At 40.7% G+C, this 23,759-nt stretch overlaps 1 protein-coding gene across 1 annotated transcript; it reads right to left on the bottom strand.

Moving 5' to 3' along the window:
• Positions 1-15,108: 15,108 nt before the first annotated feature.
• On the bottom strand, positions 15,109-16,383 carry LOC128527633 (modulator of apoptosis 1). Its single transcript, XM_053500097.1, has one exon. It carries the CDS (start codon positions 16,381-16,383, stop codon positions 15,109-15,111), a length of 1,275 nt encoding a protein of 424 aa, XP_053356072.1.
• Between the last annotated feature and the right edge of the window lie 7,376 nt (positions 16,384-23,759).

Below are 23,759 nucleotides of genomic sequence, written 5' to 3'. Positions count from 1 at the left end.
CTGAAACCTGGTGCTGAAATTCAAGTCATGAAATATAGTTTTATTTTTGTCATTCAGTTTCAGAATGATTTTTTTTTTTTTAATCTAACTTTTATTTAGTGTACATTTTTAACTCAGATGTTTGCTCCTCATTTCATGTGCATGAGCTGGGAATCCACTTGAGCATTACAGAGCACCGTGGACACAGATTCATACACTCACTTCTAAATGAATTTTAGTCTATAGACAGTCTGGCATGTTTTAAAGAGGTAGAAGGGAACCAGAAAATCCAGAGCAAACGCATGAAGAGCAAAACGCAAAAAACTCCACACAGACAGCAGCCGAGGCGTGGTAGCTGTGCTAGACATTGTGTACACATTGTGTGTAATTTACCTTTTTTCTTGTTTTATCTATTACTACCTTATGTTGAAAATGAGAGAGATATAATAACATGTTTATTGTCTTTTCATTTTAAAATTAAACATTTTATATTTTAAGATTATGCAAGTCCCACCCCTGTGATCCCCATATTAAGAAACTGAGCAACAATTGGAGAGCTCAGTTCAGCTTTCCTCTAGTGTGGTAGTGGCATAAGTTTACGCTAATCAGACACATGACTTTGAGATTCTGTAATAAAAAGAAAAAAAAGAAAAAAAGACAAAGAAATAATCGGTGAAAGTAAGATAACAGTTGTACCAGTGTAATGCAGTGGGAGTAGCCAGATAGCGGGCGTTAGAAATTATTCACCCAGCAGGCATGTGTCATACACAGCCCCAGGGGGTTTCGGGATGCCCATGGGAGACAGATACAGAGTGTGTCATGCTGGTGGGATGTTTGTGTTTGAACTGCAGGCGGAAGATCCCTGACTACCTGACGCAAGCAGAAATCACATACAAACAAATACACACAGTATGACAAGCTCTTATCATACCCATAACTCCCACATGTAGTATAGCTATAAAAGAATGCAGAAAAAAAAATCAATGCTCTTACTCTCTCTCTCTCTTTCTCTGTCTCTCTCACTCTCTTGCTCGCTCTCTTGCTCGCTCTCTCCCTCTTTCTGTATCTCACACATGCTTCCCTTCTATTTTTACTCTTTAACCTTTAGATTTTATATTGCACTTCACTTAATAGAGCACCACTCTATTCTTGTATTTCATTAAATCACCCTGTTTATTCATTTGTTTCTTTTTTTCTCAGTAGTTTGAAATTTTATAAAGTAATATATTAAGTGCAAGCATTGTGTGTGTTCATGCATGCGTGTGTGTGTGTGTGTGTGTGTGTGTGTGTGTGTGTGTGTGCGTGCATGTGTCTGTTGTGTTTGTTTTGTGTTGTGAGTCATTATTTTCTGTTTAAAGTATGAAAAGTGATATGGATAAGGCCATGCTGTTGATTTGTGATTGCTTAAAAGGGAAAGTGGGCTGCAGATTTCAGAACCTACTCAGGATGGGGGCTAATCACAATCAAACAGGAACTGCAGGAACATGTTTCTGTGTTTGGAGTACTCTTCAGCTGGGGACATTCTGTTTTCTGCGAGTGTGTGTGTGCGTGCTTTTATATGTATGATGGGTCTGTCAGTTGTGACCTCGATATTTGTCAGTCCCCATGACGAATATTTATTTATTTGAAATGTAAAATTAAAGCCCTTAAAATGCCTTGGCTATCTGGGTTAAGGGTAAATTTAAGTTTAGCATCACAGTACATTACATAACATTATGTGTGTGTGTGTGTGTGTGTGTGTGTGTGTGTGTAGGTGTGTGTGTGTGTGTGCGTGTGTGTGCGCGTGTGTGTGTGAAGTGTGAAAGTGAAATTGAGAAAATTGGAAAAAGTAATATTGATTGTTTTTTTCCTGAGGCCCGATCATTTGTTGTCCTCTCAACTGGGCCTTCGTTTCAAAGGAAGAGAAAAAAAAAAGAGAAAGAGAGACAGAAATAATTGCTGTGGTCTAATGCAAAGGTTTATACCAATTACTTTGAAAGGTAGCCTTTGTATTTTTGGCAGTGGATGCTCAAGCCTGAAGAAAGGTGTTATTAGACGGCATATTAGCCGGTTCATTATATGCTGATAAGGAAAACATAAATGTGCATAAATGCATACAATAAGGTTTCTTGAGTGCTCTTTATCCAAACACTTGTCTTATTCAGTCTTGTCTACTAAGACAATATCATTACCATCACCTTCTCAACAGATTTTTTTTTTTATGCTAATGTACGCACGGGTTTATATATTTACATTTATTTTCCACAACAGTAGCTCAAGCACATTAGTGAATATTAAACCCTTTGCTTTACCTGTAATTCAATCATTTTTCATATCTCTTATCCTGTTTAGGGTCACGGGAAACCTTCCAGCCGCTCCCAGGTGAATTTGAGCACAAGGAGGGGTACACCGTGGAGAAAGTGCCAATCCATTGCAGGGCACATACACTCACACTGCAGGCAATTTGGAAACACCAAACAGAAAAACCAAACCCACAAAGAACAGGTAAACTCCACGCACACAGACTCCAGGCGGGAATCGAACCATCGACCCTGGAGGTGCGAGGCTCTTCTTCTTCTCCTGTTTCATCTTCCGCTGACATTTTGGGATCTTCCTGTCAAAATCTCACAAAGCTTGACACACTAGTTAGCAGTGCTCTTAAATAAAAATAGCATCAGTCTGACTGACTGATAGTTGAGGTGCAGTGGTGGTGGCAGGTGAAAAAAGGCAAAAGAAAAAAAAAATCAAAATCTTTATGCAATTTCAGTCATGCTGTTATCTTAGCAGAGCTGTTCTCTTTTATATTCTTGAAGGTTTCAATTTGATTGGCTAGCTGCCAGGGATGTAACTGGATGAACTCAAAAAAATTATATTATTTGGATTGAACAGAAGTGGTCCAAACAGATATGAAGACAGACACAAATAAAAGCTATACTTTTGCACCGGGCATCTGGTTGAGACCAGATGTAAAGACTGGGATTATATGGAAACAATAGTAAAGCTAGCATGCTGGCATGGAGTAATAGCCTGATATGAAGCTTGTGAGACAAAGAAATGTCATTTTAATAAGATGAAAATTTAGTGTTATATTATTAAATGTTCATAGAAACATTCTTTTATATATATATATATATATATATATATATATATATATATATATATATATATATATATATATAGGTAAGGTAATTACTAAGAATTTTTCTATGAAAAAAAAAAATAAATTAATTATATATATATATATATATATATATATATATATATATATATATATAGACACACACACACACTACCGTTCAAAAGTTTGGGGTCACTTGCAAATTTCTTTGTTTTTCTTTAGTGATTTATTTTCTACATTCTACAACAATACTGGGGAAAACTATAAAATAACACATGGAATTAAGCAATTACATAACAACAACAAAAACAACTACTTTCTGTAATAGTTCTTGCAAGAACTGTATTGTCAAGTGCATTTGCAAAATCCGTCAAGCACCATAATGAAACTGGCTCTCATGAAGGCCATCCCAGGAGGGCGAGACCAAAACCTACCTCTGCCGCAGACGAGAAGTTCATTTAGAGTTATCAGCCTGAAAAATGACCAATTAACAGCACCTCAGATTAGAGGCGTTATGAAGTCTTTAGAGAGCAGAAGTAGCAGACACATCTCACCATTAACTGTTTAAAGGAGATTAATGCATTTTTGGACGCCTTCAGCATTCCTTTACAATGTAGAAAGAAATAAAAATCAGGAACCATCATGGAGTTAGAAAGTGACCCCAAACTTTTGAACAGTAGTGTATATATAATAATTAAACACTTTTAGTGGTGGCACAGGAGATTAGTAGTTAGCACATTCACCTTGCTCCTCCAGGATCTGGGTTTGAGTCCCGTCTTGGGTCTGTGTGAATAAAGTTTGCCTTTTCTCCCTGTGGGTTTCTTCCAGGTATGCCAGTTTCCTCCCACAGTCCAAAGACAGACAGATTAGGCTAATTGGGTTCCGAATCGTCCACAGTGTGTGTATGAGTGTGTGCCCTGCGATGGATTGGCATTCTGTTCAGGGCTGCCTTGTGCACCAAGTCTCCTGGGATAGGCTCCAGGCCCCTGTGATTCTGTATACAGGATAAAGCAGAATAGACGAGTGAGTGAACACCTTTAGCATTTGACCCATGCTCACCACTACTAGCAAGACACAGTGACATGGCAAGCTTTTTGAACAAAATGTAGTAACTGGATCATAATAAATAAATAAATAAATAAATAAATAAATAAATAAATAAATAAAAATAGTATCATGGCATTGGTTCTAAGTTTTGTTTGCTTGTTTGAAGAATACTCTCACGAGTTTGCTTATCTCATAAACCATTATTCCATCTGTCATCACTACAGCACTAAAAATCCATCAAAGTCACCACCAAACATCAAATCCAGATAATTCCCTGAAGCACAAAATTATCAGATTTCCCTTTGGAAACTATCACACTAAGATGATCAGACACTAAAACTAGTGTGCAATATAACGCCCCGACACAGTGATATTTTAAGACAAACCCAACGCGTATTGTGAGATCATATATAACCAATTTGTGCATAGTATTAAAAACTATTATAGTTTTCTTTTTCCAGGTTTATTTTATTGTGTTTGAAGGGACATCTAAACATTTAGAACTAAAGTTATGTACTTCCAGTACAGTAGGTGGCACAGTGGTGTATTTGTTGCCACTTTGGCCTCACACCTTCAGGGTTAACGGTTCAAGTCCCACCCATGGAGTTTGAATGTTCTCCCAGTAAGTTTCCTTTGGGTGCTTCGATTTTCTCCCACAGTCTGAAGATATGCATTAGGCTAATGGATGGAGTGGATTGGCACCTTAACCAGGGCGTACCTAGCTCAGAGCCCACAGCAGTCATTCCCATGATCATTAAATGAGTGGAACCTGAAATATAATTTGAAACATAAGACCAATACTGTACCTAAAAATGTGAACAAGTATGAAAAACTTTTAAACTCTTTTTTTCCAGCATTTTAACACAGAGTTAATCCTTCATGAATAAGACACTATTTGATTGCAAAGAAATTTGCTAAGCATCTCATGGATATACAGTATATGAGTCCATTGGTAGTGGTGAAAAATACAAGTAAAAAACTAAAAAAAAAAATTTATACTAACAAATACAAAGATTATTCTTTCTTCAGCTCTTTTAAATAACATGTAAATGTAGTTAAAGTTGTAACGACGTGGATCTTTCAAGGGGGCAGAACTGCGTACACTGAACAGTGCAGAGTCGCAATCAGTCAGACGCGCGGTTGCCAGGCGACAGCGCCGTGAGCACAATCAGTGAGAACACGCTGCACCTGGCGCCGTGTTTTTTTTAAAGGTCCTGATACCTTTACCGCAGGTAAAGGACAAAGCACACAAGACCCAAGACAGAAGCAAAGAACCAGCCTCAGTCTACACATGAAGCTGGTGACTCAGAGAGAGAAAGAGCAGCATGCAATGCAATTGTCGTGCACATCAGCTCTGAGTTAATGTTTAAAACACACATAAATCCTCGGTAAGGGTGGACTCACCCCGAGAAGATATAAAGCCTTATTTTTAGATATGACTGTAATGTTAATATATGGTAGATATACAGCACTTATAGAAAAGAATCACCCACAATAATCACATTTTGTTTCTTTGCATCCTAAACTGAAGACAGACTATTAGATTTTTTGTCTTATTTAACTGTATTTACTCAGTGCAATGTTTAGTATTGAGGTGAAAGATTACACCAACATGTCAGAAAAAAAAATAGCTAAAACTAAAACACGGAGTCACTGATTTGGAAAAGGATCGACACCCACATAAAAAAGACTTGTTAACTTAATCAAGTGAAGCTAATCACCTTCTCAATGGCACACCAAGCTTTGCACTGCTAGATTTTGCCCGCTCTTCTTTGCAGAACTGCTCAAGTTGAATTAAATTTTCAATTAATTTATCATGTTAAAAGGTAAACCTTCTTTCCATTGACAAATTCTGGCAGAGGGAAGTAATCTATGTGGAGGAAACCTTTTGACAGTGACTTGCTATTAACAGTTGATTGTTTGCTGCAGGTGGACTACCAGGGACTGAAACGCTCCAGCTTCTTATGCTAAGCTAATCAAAATTACCATACCTGATCACAGTTGAAAGCCAAAAGTCTTTGTGTGCCATTAAGAAAGTGACTAGGTGTATGTGATTGAGTTTTTGAGTCATTTTGAGGAGGGGGTGGTCATTTTCCAAATGAGTTATTCTGTTTTTGTTTTTTTCTGACATGGTGGTGTTATCATGATGTGATCTTTTACTTAGATGTTAAACGTTAAATACAGCTGGATAAAACAAGAACTGTCTGTTTTCATTTTTTTTTTATTATTCCTTATTTTAAAGGGGGTGATTTATTCCTATATCCACTGTACACAGTTAATACAATGTATCAATGTATACTAATTCTAAATAAAATATCATGCCAAGATTAAAGAATGTACAAAGAAAAGCTTTATAGTTAAGTTCTGATGATCGCGCCTTGGTTTGCCCTGATCTCTGAATCGACCTCGGTGTTGTCATCTGCGGCGTCAATAGAGAGAACAGAGAGACTTCTCAGCGTAGCACAGTTCAACCGAGATCGTGCTGAACATCTTGGCGTAGCATTGTGTCTGGTTCCCCCGGGATTGCAGAGAAAGGGTTATAACACTGTGTGGACAATTTTCAGTGGAAATGGCACCATAAGCCAAGCTATAGCCTCAGTTGAGTCAGCTTGCTTGCTCAGAGATTATGTACAAGGCCTTTGTGACTCACTGCACACAATTACTATCTTCCCTGAAGGTCGCAAGCTCTCCTGCATCTACATCTTACAATACTGGGACTCAGTTGATGGGTAACCAGCCAGCCTTATAGCAGAAATAGTAATACTATGTGTGAAGGAGTCGGTTTAATGTTCCTACCTATCTTTATTTACTTTCTCACTAGCTCATTCTCTTTACTGCATATCCTATGCATGATGTCTGGAGACTATTCAAGGGATCACAGACTATACGGTGGGGTGCACCCTTGGGGTGCCAGTCCATTATAGGGCACAAACACACACATACTGTACTGTTAAATATTCCCTCACACTACAGGCTGCATGTCTGTATGACTTTAGGAGGAAACTGGAGTACCAGGAGGAAACCCACCAACCACAGTGAGAAGAAGAAAACTCAACAGACATGGACCCAAATTTAAACTCTCAACCTTGGTAACCACTATGCCACCATGCCACTCTTTATTTATTCAGTGGATAAATAGTTCTTTAAAAACTAAACTTCTGCAAATTAAACAACAGATTTACAGCCGGGAGTATAGTGCATTCATAGAATTGATTCCAAATTTCCAAATATGAGCCAGTTGTTAAGTTATTTTTGCTTTTGAGAAAAACATAGGCGTTATACATTCATGTGGCAGGCAACTGTCAAACAAACAATAATGCAGATTAAAAAGGTGGTAATGAAAAGAAAGATCTGAACATTTTTAGACTTATTGTGTTGGAAAGTATATTGTGTTTGAAGATATTACACCACAGTATTTTTTTCCACATAGATTCGGATAGTCTTCCTGAAGGGGTAGTCTTATCTTTCCTCACACTGGCTCTCCCTCGGAGCAGAGAGGCCCGGAGACTTGGGTTTGATGTCACCACCTAGGTAGATGGTTACTTGCCGGTAACCTCAAGTGAGCCTCAAAGGGTAGTTTGTTATCAGCCCAGGCAGAATGAAAGAGGAGTTTCTGTAAACAAGACATGTCCACCACATGTCTCCTTGTCTTTTTTAGCATGGTTCATGGGTTGGGCAAGAAAATGTTATATTTCAGGTGTTATATTGAGGGGTGAAAATAGTTTTAAATCCTGAAGTGTTCCACTATTTGCTTTATAATTGTATTACATTTATGGAAGGTTTTGCAAATTATTAGTATTGTAAAAAATATTTAGCTTTTTAATAATTGTGTGTGTGTGTGTGTGTGTGTGTGTGTGTGTGTGTGTGTGTGTGAGTGAGTTTGTGTTAAGCTTTCATTCAACACAGTGATTTGTTTTGTTTAAGTGTAAGCAGCAAATGCAGCAGTTGTGTAGTGGTCAGCAGGGTCTGAGTTCAATTCCCGCCTTGGGGTCTGTGTGCATGGAGTTTGCTTGTTCTCCTCATGCTCAGTGGGTTTCCTCTGGGTACTCTGGTTTCCTCCCATAGGCCAAAGATTAGGTTATTTGGCCTCTAAAATTACATTTAGTGTGTGAATGAGTGTGTGCCCTGTGAGGGATTGGAACCTGTCCTGGGTGTACCGCAGCTCATGCTCTAAATCTCCTGGAATGGGTTCCAGACCCTCTTGTGACCTTGTTGTAACCCTCTTTACGATAGAGTAACAGAGTAACAGAAATAGTTATCTTTAACAGTACTTGGACCAGTAACAGAAGATGCTAAGTCTTTAAGAGCCAGTGGTTTGACACCAATAAAGACAGAAACAGTAATTTGTGTTGTTGTGATCACTCTTTGTTTAACAAGAACAATAACAACAGTGTAACAATTTAATTCAGAAAAATAATAATAAAATAAAATAATAAAGCCGGCATAAGTTTCCCTTAAAACAAAAAAATAAAATAAACCCAGTTTCAAAAACAGTCCTATTGCTCGTTGGGGCCCTTTTTCTCTTTTGATTAAATCAGTGTCACAACAGTACCAGTATCTGTTACGGTATCAGTATGTCAGTGCTTGTGGATCCTACCACACAATCCATGAAGAAAGGAAAGTGAGACTGCGCAAAGACTTTTGCTTGTGGGTCCGTGGCTCGCCACCCAACGTACACTGGGAATCTTTTGGGGTTTCAAGGTGTAAACATCCAATTCAAATCCGACCGGAAGGCTTCAACCCCAGGTCGGGCATGACTTCCGATCCATGTGCATCACTGGAATGAATCTGGCAAAAAAAACCTGACCTATGGGTTGGCCAGAAGATATCCAAAAGATCATTATGTTCATATTCTGTCTATCTCATGCATTATCACCAATCAACAACATTCTACTTTATATCAACTGGTTCAAATCATGTTCTCAAGAAGGTTCAGTCGTACGACCATAATATATCAAATATCAGATCCAAATGTTTATAGTAGTGAACTATAAATATACCCTAAAGTGCTTTTGCATCCATGTTCATTCATTTTAAACAAAACCAATTCCACGTATTTATGGTTATTGCTATTTAAAGTATTAACAAACCCACAATACAAATACAATACAAATAAGAACTACTGTACAATTTGTGCAAAACTAATATTGCAAGAACATTCATAGAGATCTAGGAGGTACTAGTAAGGCTAGCGTGCTTTATCATCCCTCCCTGCACCGGTAACAGTGAAGGAATGCACTAAATATTGACCTCTTAAATCACTGATAAGAAATTCACATACATTGTACATATGCTTTAACACTTTTTTTTCCTTTTACACACAAAGTGAACATATTGACATAGAAAACAGCATCTTTTTCAAACTCAACTGGAAATAAATAAATTTTTGCAAGGATAAGAGTGCATGTAGCACTAAGCACCCAAGCTAACAGGGTAGCTAGGATCACATTAGCAACATTAGCATCGTGATACAGCACTGAGTAGCTATTACAGCCGTTAACAGCCTTTCTAAACGGTAGCTTATCAACTGTTACCATTTCCAGCATAATTAATTCCTTTACAGGTAACCTAACAGGTCTCAGAGTTTTTATTTTTATTTTTTTCACTCACCGTTGAGTCAATGAGTGGGTCTCTTTAAGGTTGTCCGATCAGCGGCAGCTGTCTGCTAATCGCGCTCTCCTAAGGATGGTAATTGACTCGGAATTCAGCTAGGTAACGAGACAGCCATGAAGTCTTTTCAATCAGGAAGTAGTTAACAGTAAGGGAAGGCGGAGCTCGATTGCCTGAAGTTTTAGAGCTCAGTGATTGGTCAGCTCCTCACAAAAGGAGCATGGGAATTGTAGTGCGAACAGTTTTTCAGGGGGAAAACCACTCTTTTTTCTATCTTTTTTTTATGCATTTGATCACTTATTGTAGATGGCGTTTTTTCCTAAACCTACCTTTTTAACAACCACATATTTATTCATTGTCATCACTTAACTGTTTTTTTTCTCTTTATACATAGAAAATGTACTTTGATTAATTAACTTAACCATTTATCCCAAGACTCAATTAACTTTAAGAAAGGGATTATTATGCCAAGACCTCGTTCTAAGACCTGGTTACACTCTCCCCTCCTGAACTCATGTACGTCCCTGTACATGGAAGAGCTCAAATGTGCTTTATCTGAGAGGAGTATGGGAGGGAAGGTGCAGAGGCTATTTGATCTTCATTCAAAACATCGGACAACACAGTGGTCAACCCCTGGAGAAATGACTTAACAACTGTGACCAATGGGCTTCCGAGTTCAGTATAATCCAGTCGCCTTGGCGGTTGACGTTCCCTTTTGGATTTCCTGACAGGAGCATCTGTGACTGTCATTCTCTCTGCTTCCTCTCTGGATTCAGTTCCATCCAATTCCGGTTTTTCTCCTTCCACAGACTTCTCAGTCTTTGTTCTGTCTACTTCCTCCTCACGCTCTGATATGTCAGAAGACACAGACTGCTGTTCATTACAGATGTCATTGACAGCATCAAGCATGGTCTCTTTCTCCACAGGATGTACTTCAGGTAAGTGGGTATCAGGCAAGTTACTTTTAATGGGGTCAGTTTCAGGTACTTGGTCGATTGGGGCGGTGCTTTCAATAGGTAAGTGTTCTGTATTACTGCAATGGTTGGTAGGTCTAATGGACCTCAGAGGACTGACTGGGGCATCGGTAGACATATCTGATGGACCAGATAGTTCAGGGGGGCAATCTACGGCCTGGGCATTTACTGGGCTCTCGACAGGACAGGGACCTGGAGATACAGTATACTGCCTATGTTGTTCATCAGACAAGAATTCTTTGGGCTGTGCTAGACCTTCATGGACTGTGGGGATGAACACATTTGAGACCTCACTGAACCAGTGGACTGGGATGAATTCATCCTCGTCCTCCTCTGAAGCGTCAGCATCCAGAACAGGATTTGCACGAGTTGCTATTCTGCGCTTTGTAGGTTGCTTGACAGACTTGCTGCTTTCCTCTATAGGTAGGAATCCACATGGGAGGAGTAAGTCCCTGTGCAGGGTTCTTAATGGACCATCACTGACTTCGGGCTTGACAGTATAGACAGGTAGGGTACCTGCCCTGTTCACTACTACGTGGACGGTAGACTCCCACCTGTCTGAGATCTTATGCTTCCCCCGAATGCGAACGTTCCGGACTAGCACTCGGTCTCCAGGCTCCAAGTCTGAGGCGATCACCCGTCTGTCGAACCGTGTTTTGTTCTTGTGTGCAGTCTTTGCAGCATTAGTTATGGCTAACTTGTAGCTCTCTTCAAGCCGTGATTTAAGGTTCTGCACATATTCGGAGTGTGACGTGTGTTGCTTGCCATGCAGCGGTAGTCCGAATGCCAGATCAACTGGTAGGCGGGGCTGGCGCCCAAACATCAGCTCATAAGGTGTGAACCCCGTCACATCGTTTTTAGTGCAGTTGTAGGCATGTACAAGGGGTCTGACAAAATCACGCCAACGGGACTTCTCTTGGTTCTGAAGGGTGCCAAGCATATTGATTAAGGTGCGATTAAATCTCTCCACAGGGTTGCCCCTGGGATGGTAGGGTGTTGTCCTCACTTTTTTTATGCCGGCCACTTGACAGAGTTCCTTTATCATGCGGGATTCAAAATCTGGTCCCTGGTCACTGTGTAATTTTTCTGGCATTCCATAGTGCACCATAAAGTTCTCCCACAAACACTTTGCCACTGTACGGGCCTTTTGGTTGGGAGTGGGAATGGCTACTGCAAATTTCGTAAAGTGATCTGTGATCACAAGGATGTCTTTAGTTCCACTTCTGTCAGGTTCAAGGGAAAGGAAATCCATACATAGAAGTTCAAGGGGTCTTGTGGTCTTGATATTTATTAGGGGTGCAGCTCTCTCTGGAAGTGCTTTCCTCCGCACACACCTGCCACAAGTCCTTACCTTTCTCTCCACATCCACAGCCATCCTTGGCCAATAGAACCTGGTCCGAATAAGGTCCAATGTGCGGTCAACTCCCATATGACCCATATGGTCATGGAGGCTAGTCAAAACTGCGCCACGAAGCTCAGTTGGGAGGACAAGCTGGTAAGTTATTTTGGAACCTTCTTGGCGTCGTCTGTACAAGACATTATTCACAAGTTCAAGGCGGCTTAATTCTCTTAAAAAGAGAGGAAGATCAGGAAGTTCATTTCGCAAGGTAGGGGGCGGTGTGTCACCTGTCTCGATTTGGGAAATGACGTGTTTTATACACTGGTCGGCTCTTTGTCTATCCACCAGTTCTGCTTCAGACAAGTGAGGGATGGTGGAAAGTTCACCAGACTGGTCTGCTTGTTGATAGCATTGGGGCACCGCATCCGCAGAGACTGCAAGGCATTCGACTAAAACAACGTTTCCAGTGTTACTGTCATCAACATGGGTGCTGTAAATAAGTTGTCTTTCACAGATTGCTTGTATGACTTCCTCATTAACAGCATTGGCATTATCTGAGTCAGAGAGATGGTCTTTGGTGAACTGGAAAATGCGTTCCCTCTCTTTCTGTGACTTTGGGTCATCCTCCAAGGTTCCGTGTGGCCTGCGTGACAGACCATCAGCATCACCGTTCTGTTTCCCAGGTCGGTAGAGAAGCTTGAACGAGAATGTGGACAGTGCTGCCAGCCATCTGTAGCTCGTCGCATCCAGTTTAGCTGAGGTCAATATGTAAGTTAGTGGATTACTGTCAGTTACAACAGTGAACTGATTACCATATAGATAATCGGCAAACTTTTCGGTGACTGACCACTTCAACGCTAAAAATTCCAATTTATGCGCCGGGTAACGACTTTCACTCCGTGATAGCCCTCTGCTCGCATATCCAATTGCTCTCAACTGGCCCTCCTGTTCTTGATACAAAACTGCACCAAGTCCAGTGGTGCTGGCGTCAGTGTGCAGTACATAAGGTTTCTGAGGATCTGCAAAACCTAGCACAGGGGCGGTGGTAAGTTTTTCGATTACAGTCTCAAATGCTTGTTGGCAAGCAGGGGTCCATCGTTCCCCAAAGGGCTCTTTTGGGTCTCTGTACTCTGGCCTTTTTGTCACTTTAGCTCTCTTTTGGGAAGGTGGGTAGCCAGAGGTTAGCTTATGGAGGGGCTTCACAATATTGGAGTAACCTTTAACAAATCTCCTATAGTACCCAGCGAACCCGAGGAAAGATCTTAATTCTCGCAGACTCTTAGGGACGGGCCAAGTCTTGAGAGCAGCAGTTTTTTCTGGGTCAGTTTGTACTCCATTTCTAGACACCACATGACCAAGGTATCGGACTGATGTCTGAAAGAAGACACACTTTTCTGGGGAAAGTTTGAGGCCAAATTCTTTGAGACGGGATAGCACCTTCATCAACCTCTCCTCGTGTTCTTCAAGGGTCTTGGAGAATATGATCAGGTCGTCAAGAAAGACCAGTACTTCTTTCAAGTGCATGTCCCCCATGCATTTCTCCATTAGCCTTTGGAACGTACTAGGTGCGTTAGTCACTCCTTGAGGCATCCTATTGAACTCCCAGAAGCCGAGTGGGCACACGAAAGCTGTTTTTGGCTTATCTGCCTCTTCAACCTCTATCTGGTAGAAGCCAGATTTTAAATCGAGGACAGAAAACCACTGAGAGCCATTAAGTGCACAGAATGTGTCCTCTAGCTTTGGGAGAGAATACGCATCCTTTATGGTCTGGAGATTCAACCGTCTATAATCTATGCATAGGCGGACTTGGCCATTTTTCTTTCTCACAACCACGATTGGTGATGAAAATGGAGACTCTGAATCTCGGATGACTCCCGCATCAAGGAGCTCCTGGATGTGGTTTCGAACGGCCTCAATATCCTGAGGGTGAATTGGTCGTGCGCGCTGTTTGAAAGGTGTGTCGTCTGAGAGTTTTATATGATGTGTTACTTTGTCTGTTCGCCCAAAATCTGCATCATGTTTTGCAAACACGTCATGCATTTTATTTAGTTTCTCTGTGATGCGTTCTTTCCACAGAGGTGGGATAGGGGACTCGCCGAAATTGAAGCACAGAGTGGACTTTTGGGAGGACTCTGCTTTCGCCGTCTTTTGGGATGGCTCAGCTGACTCTGCATTGTGCTGCTTTAACAAGATGGTCTGGTAGGTATGCATTTGGGCTATTGTGCCCTTTGGGGGAATGACAACATCATGATCGGACTCATTACAAATTATGACTGGTAACTTATAGGGTCGCCGGAGGGGAAGATCAACCAGAATGGCCTTTACAAGCAAGCCACCAGGCAAGGAGGGTAAGTTTGGGTGTTCGATCAGGACAGATTTCCCATTCTGGAATCCATTAACGGGGGAAACTCCCTCAAGTACGACAGTTTTGCCAGCTGGAACAATTTGAGCACTCTTCCCCAGTAATTTCACAACACCTTGGGGCTCAGGATGGGTTGTCTGGTTGTGTCTAACTTCAAGTACTTTAAGGACTGCTCGATAGCCGTGTGGGATAGGCTGATGTTTAACCCCAGATTCGGAACAGATGTTGTAAAGGACATCAAGGGTGTTGGTGCCTATAAGCACAAGGGGTTCTGTAATGGTGTTAAGATTTGGGACCACTAATGCAAGTGTGTTTACTTCAATTAGCGCACCAACAAACTCTTTTGGGAAAGTTATAGCTAGTTCAATGTACCCCAAGTAGGGGACAGACTGTCCTGCTGCTCCTTCTACCTGTAAGAGGTCATGGAGTGGCTTAATCTCCTGCTCTGAGAGATGTCGTTCATAAAATGACTGTGGAATAGTTGTTACTTGTGAGCCTGTGTCGAGCAAGCAGGTAACTTCTTGATCTTTTATGTTCACAAAAGCTGTACTTTTTGTACCGATGAGTCCTTTAGGGAATTTGAATGGGGGGCTACTGTCTGATTGTTCAGTGCTGGTGCATGCTTGTGAGTTGACTATGAGGTTTAAAGCTGAGGGACATTGATTTGTCTCAGCCCCTGTCTGTCCCACCACAGGAGCCGTTAGTCGTTTAACTGGGAGCCGGGGTTAGCCTTCATTTCCCACTCACTTAATCTCTTTTCCAACTGTTTTCGTTTTTCAGCCACCAAAGCAGGATTGGGAGCTTCGGTACACGTAGAGGAGATATGCCCATCCTCTCCACACTTAAAGCAGTACCAGGGCCGGGGTTTGTTCATCTGCTTTGTTCTTATCTGGGTTTGCATGTTAGCATTTGTTTTGTCTGGTGTTCGGCTCTGGAGTCTCTGTGCAGTTACTTTTCTATCTTTCCTTTTCTCTGCCATGAAAGAGGTCAGCTGGCTCTGCAGGGTGGCAACCTGCTTCACAAGGTCTTCAATGGCACTGGGACAGACCTGTGGGTTCTCCTTCGGGATTGCGCATGCACATGCACTCTGAGACTGAACTTGGACTCGTTTTGTGGCACCAATATGTTTCCTCATGCGACTGGCTTTAGCTTGCTGTCTGTCTTCCTCTGTGCGCAACATCAGCAGGAGCTCTGCAAATGAAGGTGGGCGACTTCTCGCCTGTTCAAGCTGCAGAGTAGAGAGCAGAGTACTGTCCCAACACCCTCTACAGAACTGCTTTAGAAGGTGTCTGTCAAGTTCTCCTGGTGCAACCCCACCCCTTTTTACTACAAGGTTTAATGCTACTTGCAGCCGATGAAGGTAAGCGGAAGCACTCTCCCCTGGATTCTGGAACGTGTTTAAGAAACGTGCAAAAAGTTCTTCCCCATCCTCAACAGCGCCAAAAGCCGAATCAAGTAGCTGCAGGAAAGCTAGAGGGGGTGAATTGGGCCGTAATCCTTTGACTACATCAGCTGCGGGAGAAAGCAAGCTCTCTACAATCTTTCTGGTGATCTGAAGGGGAAGTATGTTAGGATCATTTAGCAGCAGTTCGATATGGGAGCGCCAGGTGTCATAATCAGTCTCATTATTGGGCCTGGGAGTCTTTCCAGAGAAGGAGCGGAGCCTTAATTGGGGCTGAAAATGAGGATTGATTGCTTCGCTCCTAACAATGTGTTCAACCACAACCTTTTGAATTTCTGGTGGATTCATGTCATTTGCTGAAAGTGAAGGGGCTGTACCCACACTGTTGATTGTGATGGTGTCAGGGGGAGGAAGGCCATTATTTCTGTGAGCGGTGTCTGAGGATAAGACAGGGGGATGCTGTTCAGTGGAGGTAAGGGTCAGCTGGGTCTCACTGGGGGTTTCAGCACAGGTAAAAGAAACTTCCTCTGGTACAGAGCTCATCGCCTCAATATCTTTACTAATCTGGGACATCACTCCTTTAAGCACATGTCCGTACTCAGCACCGCTAAGTTTGGCTAAGGCCTTAAGTTCTGACAGGTAAGTTCTGGTAATATTACCACTGATCTCAGTTTGGTATGCACTGCTCAAGGCTTTGATGTTGTAAACAACAGAGGGATCATCTTGCAAGGCATATTTGTATGGCAATACTCCACTTAATGTTTCTAGAGCTGTGCCATACGTATACTCAACGATCAGGTTTTGGTAAAATTCAGATTCACATTCATCAACTAAAATGGTTCTTTTGATAGACCCATATTCTTTAAGGAAGTCAATAACTTGTTCATCTTGGTCTCCTACTTGTGTTAGTCCACTAACAATAACTGCGTTTGGGATTTTAACACCACACCTCTTTACAAAGTCCATATTGGACACGTGTTCAATATTGATATTCAAACCAACTGGCTCCTGGCTGGCTCGCCAAATCTGTAACCCTCTTTACGATAGAGTAACAGAGTAACAGAAATAGTTATCTTTAACAGTACTTGGACCAGTAACAGAAGATGCTAAGTCTTTAAGAGCCAGTGGTTTGACACCAATAAAGACAGAAACAGTAATTTGTGTTGTTGTGATCACTCTTTGTTTAACAAGAACAATAACAACAGTGTAACAATTTAATTCAGAAAAATAATAATAAAATAAAATAATAAAGCCGGCATAAGTTTCCCTTAAAACAAAAAAATAAAATAAACCCAGTTTCAAAAACAGTCCTATTGCTCGTTGGGGCCCTTTTTCTCTTTTGATTAAATCAGTGTCACAACAGTACCAGTATCTGTTACGGTATCAGTATGTCAGTGCTTGTGGATCCTACCACACAATCCATGAAGAAAGGAAAGTGAGACTGCGCAAAGACTTTTGCTTGTGGGTCCGTGGCTCGCCACCCAACGTACACTGGGAATCTTTTGGGGTTTCAAGGTGTAAACATCCAATTCAAATCCGACCGGAAGGCTTCAACCCCAGGTCGGGCATGACTTCCGATCCATGTGCATCACTGGAATGAATCTGGCAAAAAAAACCTGACCTATGGGTTGGCCAGAAGATATCCAAAAGATCATTATGTTCATATTCTGTCTATCTCATGCATTATCACCAATCAACAACATTCTACTTTATATCAACTGGTTCAAATCATGTTCTCAAGAAGGTTCAGTCGTACGACCATAATATATCAAATATCAGATCCAAATGTTTATAGTAGTGAACTATAAATATACCCTAAAGTGCTTTTGCATCCATGTTCATTCATTTTAAACAAAACCAATTCCACGTATTTATGGTTATTGCTATTTAAAGTATTAACAAACCCACAATACAAATACAATACAAATAAGAACTACTGTACAATTTGTGCAAAACTAATATTGCAAGAACATTCATTGAGATCTAGGAGGTACTAGTAAGGCTAGCGTGCTTTATCATCCCTCCCTGCACCGGTAACAGTGAAGGAATGCACTAAATATTGACCTCTTAAATCACTGATAAGAAATTCACATACATTGTACATATGCTTTAACACTTTTTTTTCTTTTACACACAAAGTGAACATATTGACATAGAAAACAGCATCTTTTTCAAACTCAACTGGAAATAAATCAATTTTTGCAAGGATAAGAGTGCATGTAGCACTAAGCACCCAAGCTAACAGGGTAGCTAGGATCACATTAGCAACATTAGCATCGTGATACAGCACTGAGTAGCTATTACAGCCGTTAACAGCCTTTCTAAACGGTAGCTTATCAACTGTTACCATTTCCAGCATAATTAATTCCTTTACAGGTAACCTAACAGGTCTCAGAGTTTTTATTTTTATTTTTTTCACTCACCGTTGAGTCAATGAGTGGGTCTCTTTAAGGTTGTCCGATCAGCGGCAGCTGTCTGCTAATCGCGCTCTCCTAAGGATGGTAATTGACTCGGAATTCAGCTAGGTAACGAGACAGCCATGAAGTCTTTTCAATCAGGAAGTAGTTAACAGTAAGGGAAGGCGGAGCTCGATTGCCTGAAGTTTTAGAGCTCAGTGATTGGTCAGCTCCTCACAAAAGGAGCATGGGAATTGTAGTGCGAACAGTTTTTCAGGGGGAAAACCACTCTTTTTTCTATCTTTTTTTTATGCATTTGATCACTTATTGTAGATGGCGTTTTTTCCTAAACCTACCTTTTTAACAACCACATATTTATTCATTGTCATCACTTAACTGTTTTTTTTCTCTTTATACATAGAAAATGTACTTTGATTAATTAACTTAACCATTTATCCCAAGACTCAATTAACTTTAAGAAAGGGATTATTATGCCAAGACCTCGTTCTAAGACCTGGTTACATTGTACACAGGATAAAGTGGTGGAGACAGTGAGTATAAATAAATGGAATAAAGTATTAACAAAACCAGGACACAACAAATTCAAATTCACAGTATCTGAGTATACAGCACTCACCATCAGTCAGATACAACACTTTATCAGACATGTTTTCTTGCTAAAAGTGCTACGTGACTGGTTTAGAATGTGGGTTTTGGCAGGCATCTGCCCTCCCCTCTTACCTGTATTTTTCTGTTATACGGTATATAAGGTTCTTCCTGTTTAGATTCTAAATAAAGTATACAAGGACCAACGTGCGGAATGATGGAAACCTAATCACAGCGCCAAAACCCGTGGTGTCATGATGAACTACCGCGTAGTTGAGATAGGGGTATTAGTACTATAGTTAACAGATTATGGGCTAAACTTCACGGAGTGATGATGGTAGAATATTAATAAAGATCTTGACTAAAACAACATGCATGAGGAATCACAAAGGAGTTTTTATTTTCTGCAATGGAAAAGTACTCGAACTAGTTACTTTTATCAGAAAGTAACGCTGTAATGTTACTGCACTTTTTGAAGACAATAATTTTGTAATGTAATTAGTTACTTTAAAAAGTAATGTTCCCCAACACTGGGCCTCACTTGCATGCAGCTATATTTAACAATGAAATCTGGTCTAGACTTATTCTGTGTCCTAAATGTTCATATCCTAAAGTGAGGGACAATATCAATCATTTGAAGGTCTCCGCGGTGGCCTGACTCCAAATGTTTCTCTGATAGCCGAGTGTAAATTGTAGCTTTCTCAGCACGTCCATTTTTGTGGACATTCTGAAACTAGTAGCTGGTTTAAAGAGGATTACTGTAGTCCTGCTTTGCAGGAGCACTGAGATAAATCATAATAAGCTCTTATACCCAAAGTGAGTGGAGAAAACAGAGATGTACACTCCAAGCATATGAGATTTACAGCCAACATCCTGTAAGTAAACAGCTCCAAAATGGCCTGCTGTCAACATGTCAGTACAGGGAAAAAGCAGTGGGGGTGCTCAAAGGTGGACCAGTGTACGTCGGGGTATTTTTTTTTTTTGGTCACATGCGTGGTAGGTTTTGCACCTGATCCAGGGCCACAGGCACTTATTATTCTAATATATACACTATCTGGATTATTGAGAATTACATCTAAAATAGGGTGCAGCAGAATCTCTCCAAGCGACCTGTCTCATTATGATATGATACACAAACACATTAACATGAGTTTTAGTACCGTCACCTGGGTATCGACGTGTGATACGCGTGCTGGCTGTTCGGCTATTGATTTGAGTTAGTGAGCACTGTGTTTCATGTCTATTGATTCGTACTGGTTGATGAGCAGTAGTGGCAGTTGAAAGCGTCTTAAAACTGTCATGGTCCTCTTCTCGGTTGGATGATCCATAGCAAACTGTCTTTAAGTTAAGTGAAGGACCAAGTCTATCAAAAATGTGCTGTAATAGGGACAATGCAGGTTTGAATAAACGTTTCCGTTTGTGAACTAGACAGACAAGTTCACTTTACCAAAACGAAGAGTTTCTCAGGAGGACAAGCTATAAATTATGCCAGGTTATATTTAGCTGCTTCCAAACGTTTGTTTGAAACAGCAAAGTATGGCCTAGATAGTGCTGGATAGGAAAATCAGTGCAGGGAAACAAAACATTTTGAGGCAGGCCAGAAAAAAAAAAAAAAGAAAGAAAGAAAAAAGACCTCCCTCTCCGACAGACGTGGAGCAGAAATGCATGCGTTGGGATTTTTAAAGGCGTAAGCACTGTGAAATTTTTTTGACACAGTTTTCATTTTAAAGTTATATAAAGGGTTGTGACAGTAGAGGTAAAATAACCTAGTCTATAACAATAGCTAATTGAAAAGATATAACAAACGTTGTATTCCCAAGGTGTCTGACAGATGGAATCTGCAGTTGTTGTGGCTTCCTGCTTTAAATGCTTAGCACTGCAAGTAGGGATAAAATGCATTGTCTAGTTATTTATCTAAAACTCTGTTCCAGAAATTTCACAACCACATGTGCATGTTGGTGCATTTACCAGCTTTTTTTTTTCAAGCTTTAATGATGCTAAGCTCTCTTAAGCAGGTGTGAGTGTGTGCATCTCAATCAGCCATAACATTAAAACCTCCTATTGAGGAACTGAGGCAGCTATGGCCCCTTTGGGTGTGGATCCATGAGAGTCTTGGGCTCTTTTCCTCCTGGAGCCCTGTGCATGGCAGGGTGTGGTGCACCGGGTATTCTAGTGCCTTTCCATCAAAGAGCTAGCTATGACTTTCTGGTCATAATGTTAGGAGTAATTAATGTGTGTGTGTAGAGAAAGAGACGGAAAAAGTGAAAAACAGAGAGAAAGCAAAAAAAGTATTATGCATGGATACATGTTTTATGCTCAGTCAATAATCTCTATGTTGAGTGTATAGGTTCGCCTTGCTTGCTTTATCATATTGAGTGTGAACTTCCCACCTTAAGCAAGTGCTGTTTGAAGGCATGTGTGTATGTGTGTGTTCTCTGTGCTTTTTCTCTCACTCCTGCGTGCTGAGTGGATGATGAATGTACCCTCTCCCAGCCTCCATCTCCTCCATCTCCCAGGAGGTGAGCACTAAAGGCTGATTCTTGATCAGAGGGCATCAATCTCGTCCCACGCTCACAGACACCACGCACTACCACTAGCCGTAATTACCTGCATGTTAACAACACCACCCTCCTCATTAGGGATGGGGCTAATCCCATGACATGTCTTCCTTAATAAGAAAATATGCTCTGAAGCAGGCAGGCAGTCGCACTAGCTTAAATATGCTGTCCTAGCAATGCGGATAAGACAATAACAAGCTCTGAGCACGCCACCAGAAAGGCAAAATACTACTGAGTTATGGCATGCAGGATATCCAGGATATTTTGGGCCAAAATGACCTACGGCTATTTACATACTGATACCCATACTTGAATTTAAAGCCTAATAAGTTTTAGTACATTTCGTCATACAGTCATGCTGGGTGATGTGGTGCCATTAAAGTTAACATATGGCCCAGCATATGGACAGGACTCTCAGAATGATCAAACAAAATGTTTCCTAATTGAGCAAGACAGCAAGCGTTAGTTGTTGCATGATTGCTTTCAATTGCTCTTGGACCATTTCACTGAGAGAGCAAGATGAGGCTTACAAGATGAGTGGCATCTTCAATGCAGTGACTCTCTGACACCCTGGTGGAATGGAATAGCATTCAGGAACAGATATGTCTGTTTGTACATTTTTATAGTAGATGTGTGCATGTGTGTGTGTGTGTGTGTGTGTGTGTGTGTGTGTGTGTGTGTGTGTGTGTGTGTGTTTGTGCATCACTGGGTGATGGATGCCATCCCATTTCTGTCAGGTTTGCAAAGATCTGACAGCAGCACACCGAGGCTGCCCTTTTAGGATGCACTGGTGCAGTGGAGGGCGGGTGGAGATTGTGCATTTTGTCACAGGAAGACAGCACACAAACTATACAAACAAAACCCTTTGGTTTTCTTGCAACTTTCTAGTGCTGGTTCCTGGTGACACCAGGATTTTCAGCAGGAAAGTTTTAATATTTAGTTAAAGAGTCTCAGACACTTTCTTCAGGCTTTGCTATTCAGAGAGCTCCTATCTTAGCTTAAAAAGTCCTACCTTGGTGTCCTACACTAAAAGTGGTTTAAGAAACTTCTCAGAGCAACTCAGAGTAAGGAAGGTACTAAACCCTTTATTTTAGTTAGGAGGTGTGGTTGACGCCTTTGCTAGGGATGATGACTCACCTTTAACCAGTTTACATGATTAGACAGTCTATTTAGGTTGCACATTTGGATGGTATGTATCCAACAATCCAAGAGAGATAAAAGAACGAGAAAACCAAATTGCACAGAAGAGCAGTGTTTACTTTTATGTTTAGTGTTTGGAGCATATTTCTGTTTTCTGCCATTTTGTCCTCTGCTATCGAAACTCTTAAGCCTCTTAAAAGTCCTCCTCTCTACTCTTAACAATTTTAACCTTAGGAGCTGTTTAGGTCTGAGATATTTCATAAATCATTTTTATCTTTACTTTAATTTAGTCCTAAATTTAAGGGAAAATTATAAGAAAATGCCATATAGTAATTCTAAGAATTCTTCACTAGGAGCAACTTTTAGGTGTAAGAAGCTTTGTGAATACGGGCCCTAAGGTTTGAGTCTCTTTTTAGAGCTCTTTTTGGGCGCTTGGTGTTATATTTAGTTTAAGAACAAAGAAAACACTTAGTTAAAAAACTTGAAAAACAGGTTAATTGATTGTACAAAATGACAAATAAAGCTTAGCAATGAAACGAATAGCATAGTGTAACTGACTAATTAATGATTACTAACTGTTAAGTTTAAACTAAATTAATGAAAGAATTACTACATGATATGTCTGCCGTGTCTCAATACACTTACCGTTATCAGACTAGGCCACAGTCAACCACATGCATACTGTGTAAGCCTTTTGATGAGGTGTCCTATGTCACATACTGTATGTCACGTACACCTAAAGAACAAAAGTAATTAACATGTAAGTCATTCGTAGACCCAGAGCCAGACAATAGGAAGCACATGGTTTAATAAAAAGGATCCAGCGAGCCGTAGGAAGTTGCATGAACATTCATCTGGACATGGGCTATAAGAAGAATTACCATATAAGGAATGAGGGGAAACAACAATAGGTGTTTTTATATACAGTACAAATAATGTAGAACAAAGAAACATGTAAGAGATGGAGGACTGGGAAAGTGCAGACAAAGTCGGACAATCATACACTAACATATGTTACAATCATAGTTTCTGAAGAATATATTATTAAAACATTCATTCATTACATTTTTAATGTATAGTTTAGTGATTTAGCTTGGTGTTATGGTTTTCATGGAGACTGGAACTAAATGATTCTTGTGGTTGACCAGATAAAAGGTGCTTGTTGTATAATGGATTGTCTTAAGTGTAAAATTTGATGAATGAACAGCTAGTTCTGTCCGCTGTGCTTTGGCATGCCAAACCATGAGAG

Source organism: Clarias gariepinus, chromosome 7 (genome assembly GCF_024256425.1).
Source record: "Clarias gariepinus isolate MV-2021 ecotype Netherlands chromosome 7, CGAR_prim_01v2, whole genome shotgun sequence".
Taxonomy (NCBI): domain Eukaryota; kingdom Metazoa; phylum Chordata; class Actinopteri; order Siluriformes; family Clariidae; genus Clarias; species Clarias gariepinus.
Note: the sequence above shows the minus strand (reverse complement) of the source record. Positions and strands in the feature narration are given on the sequence as shown.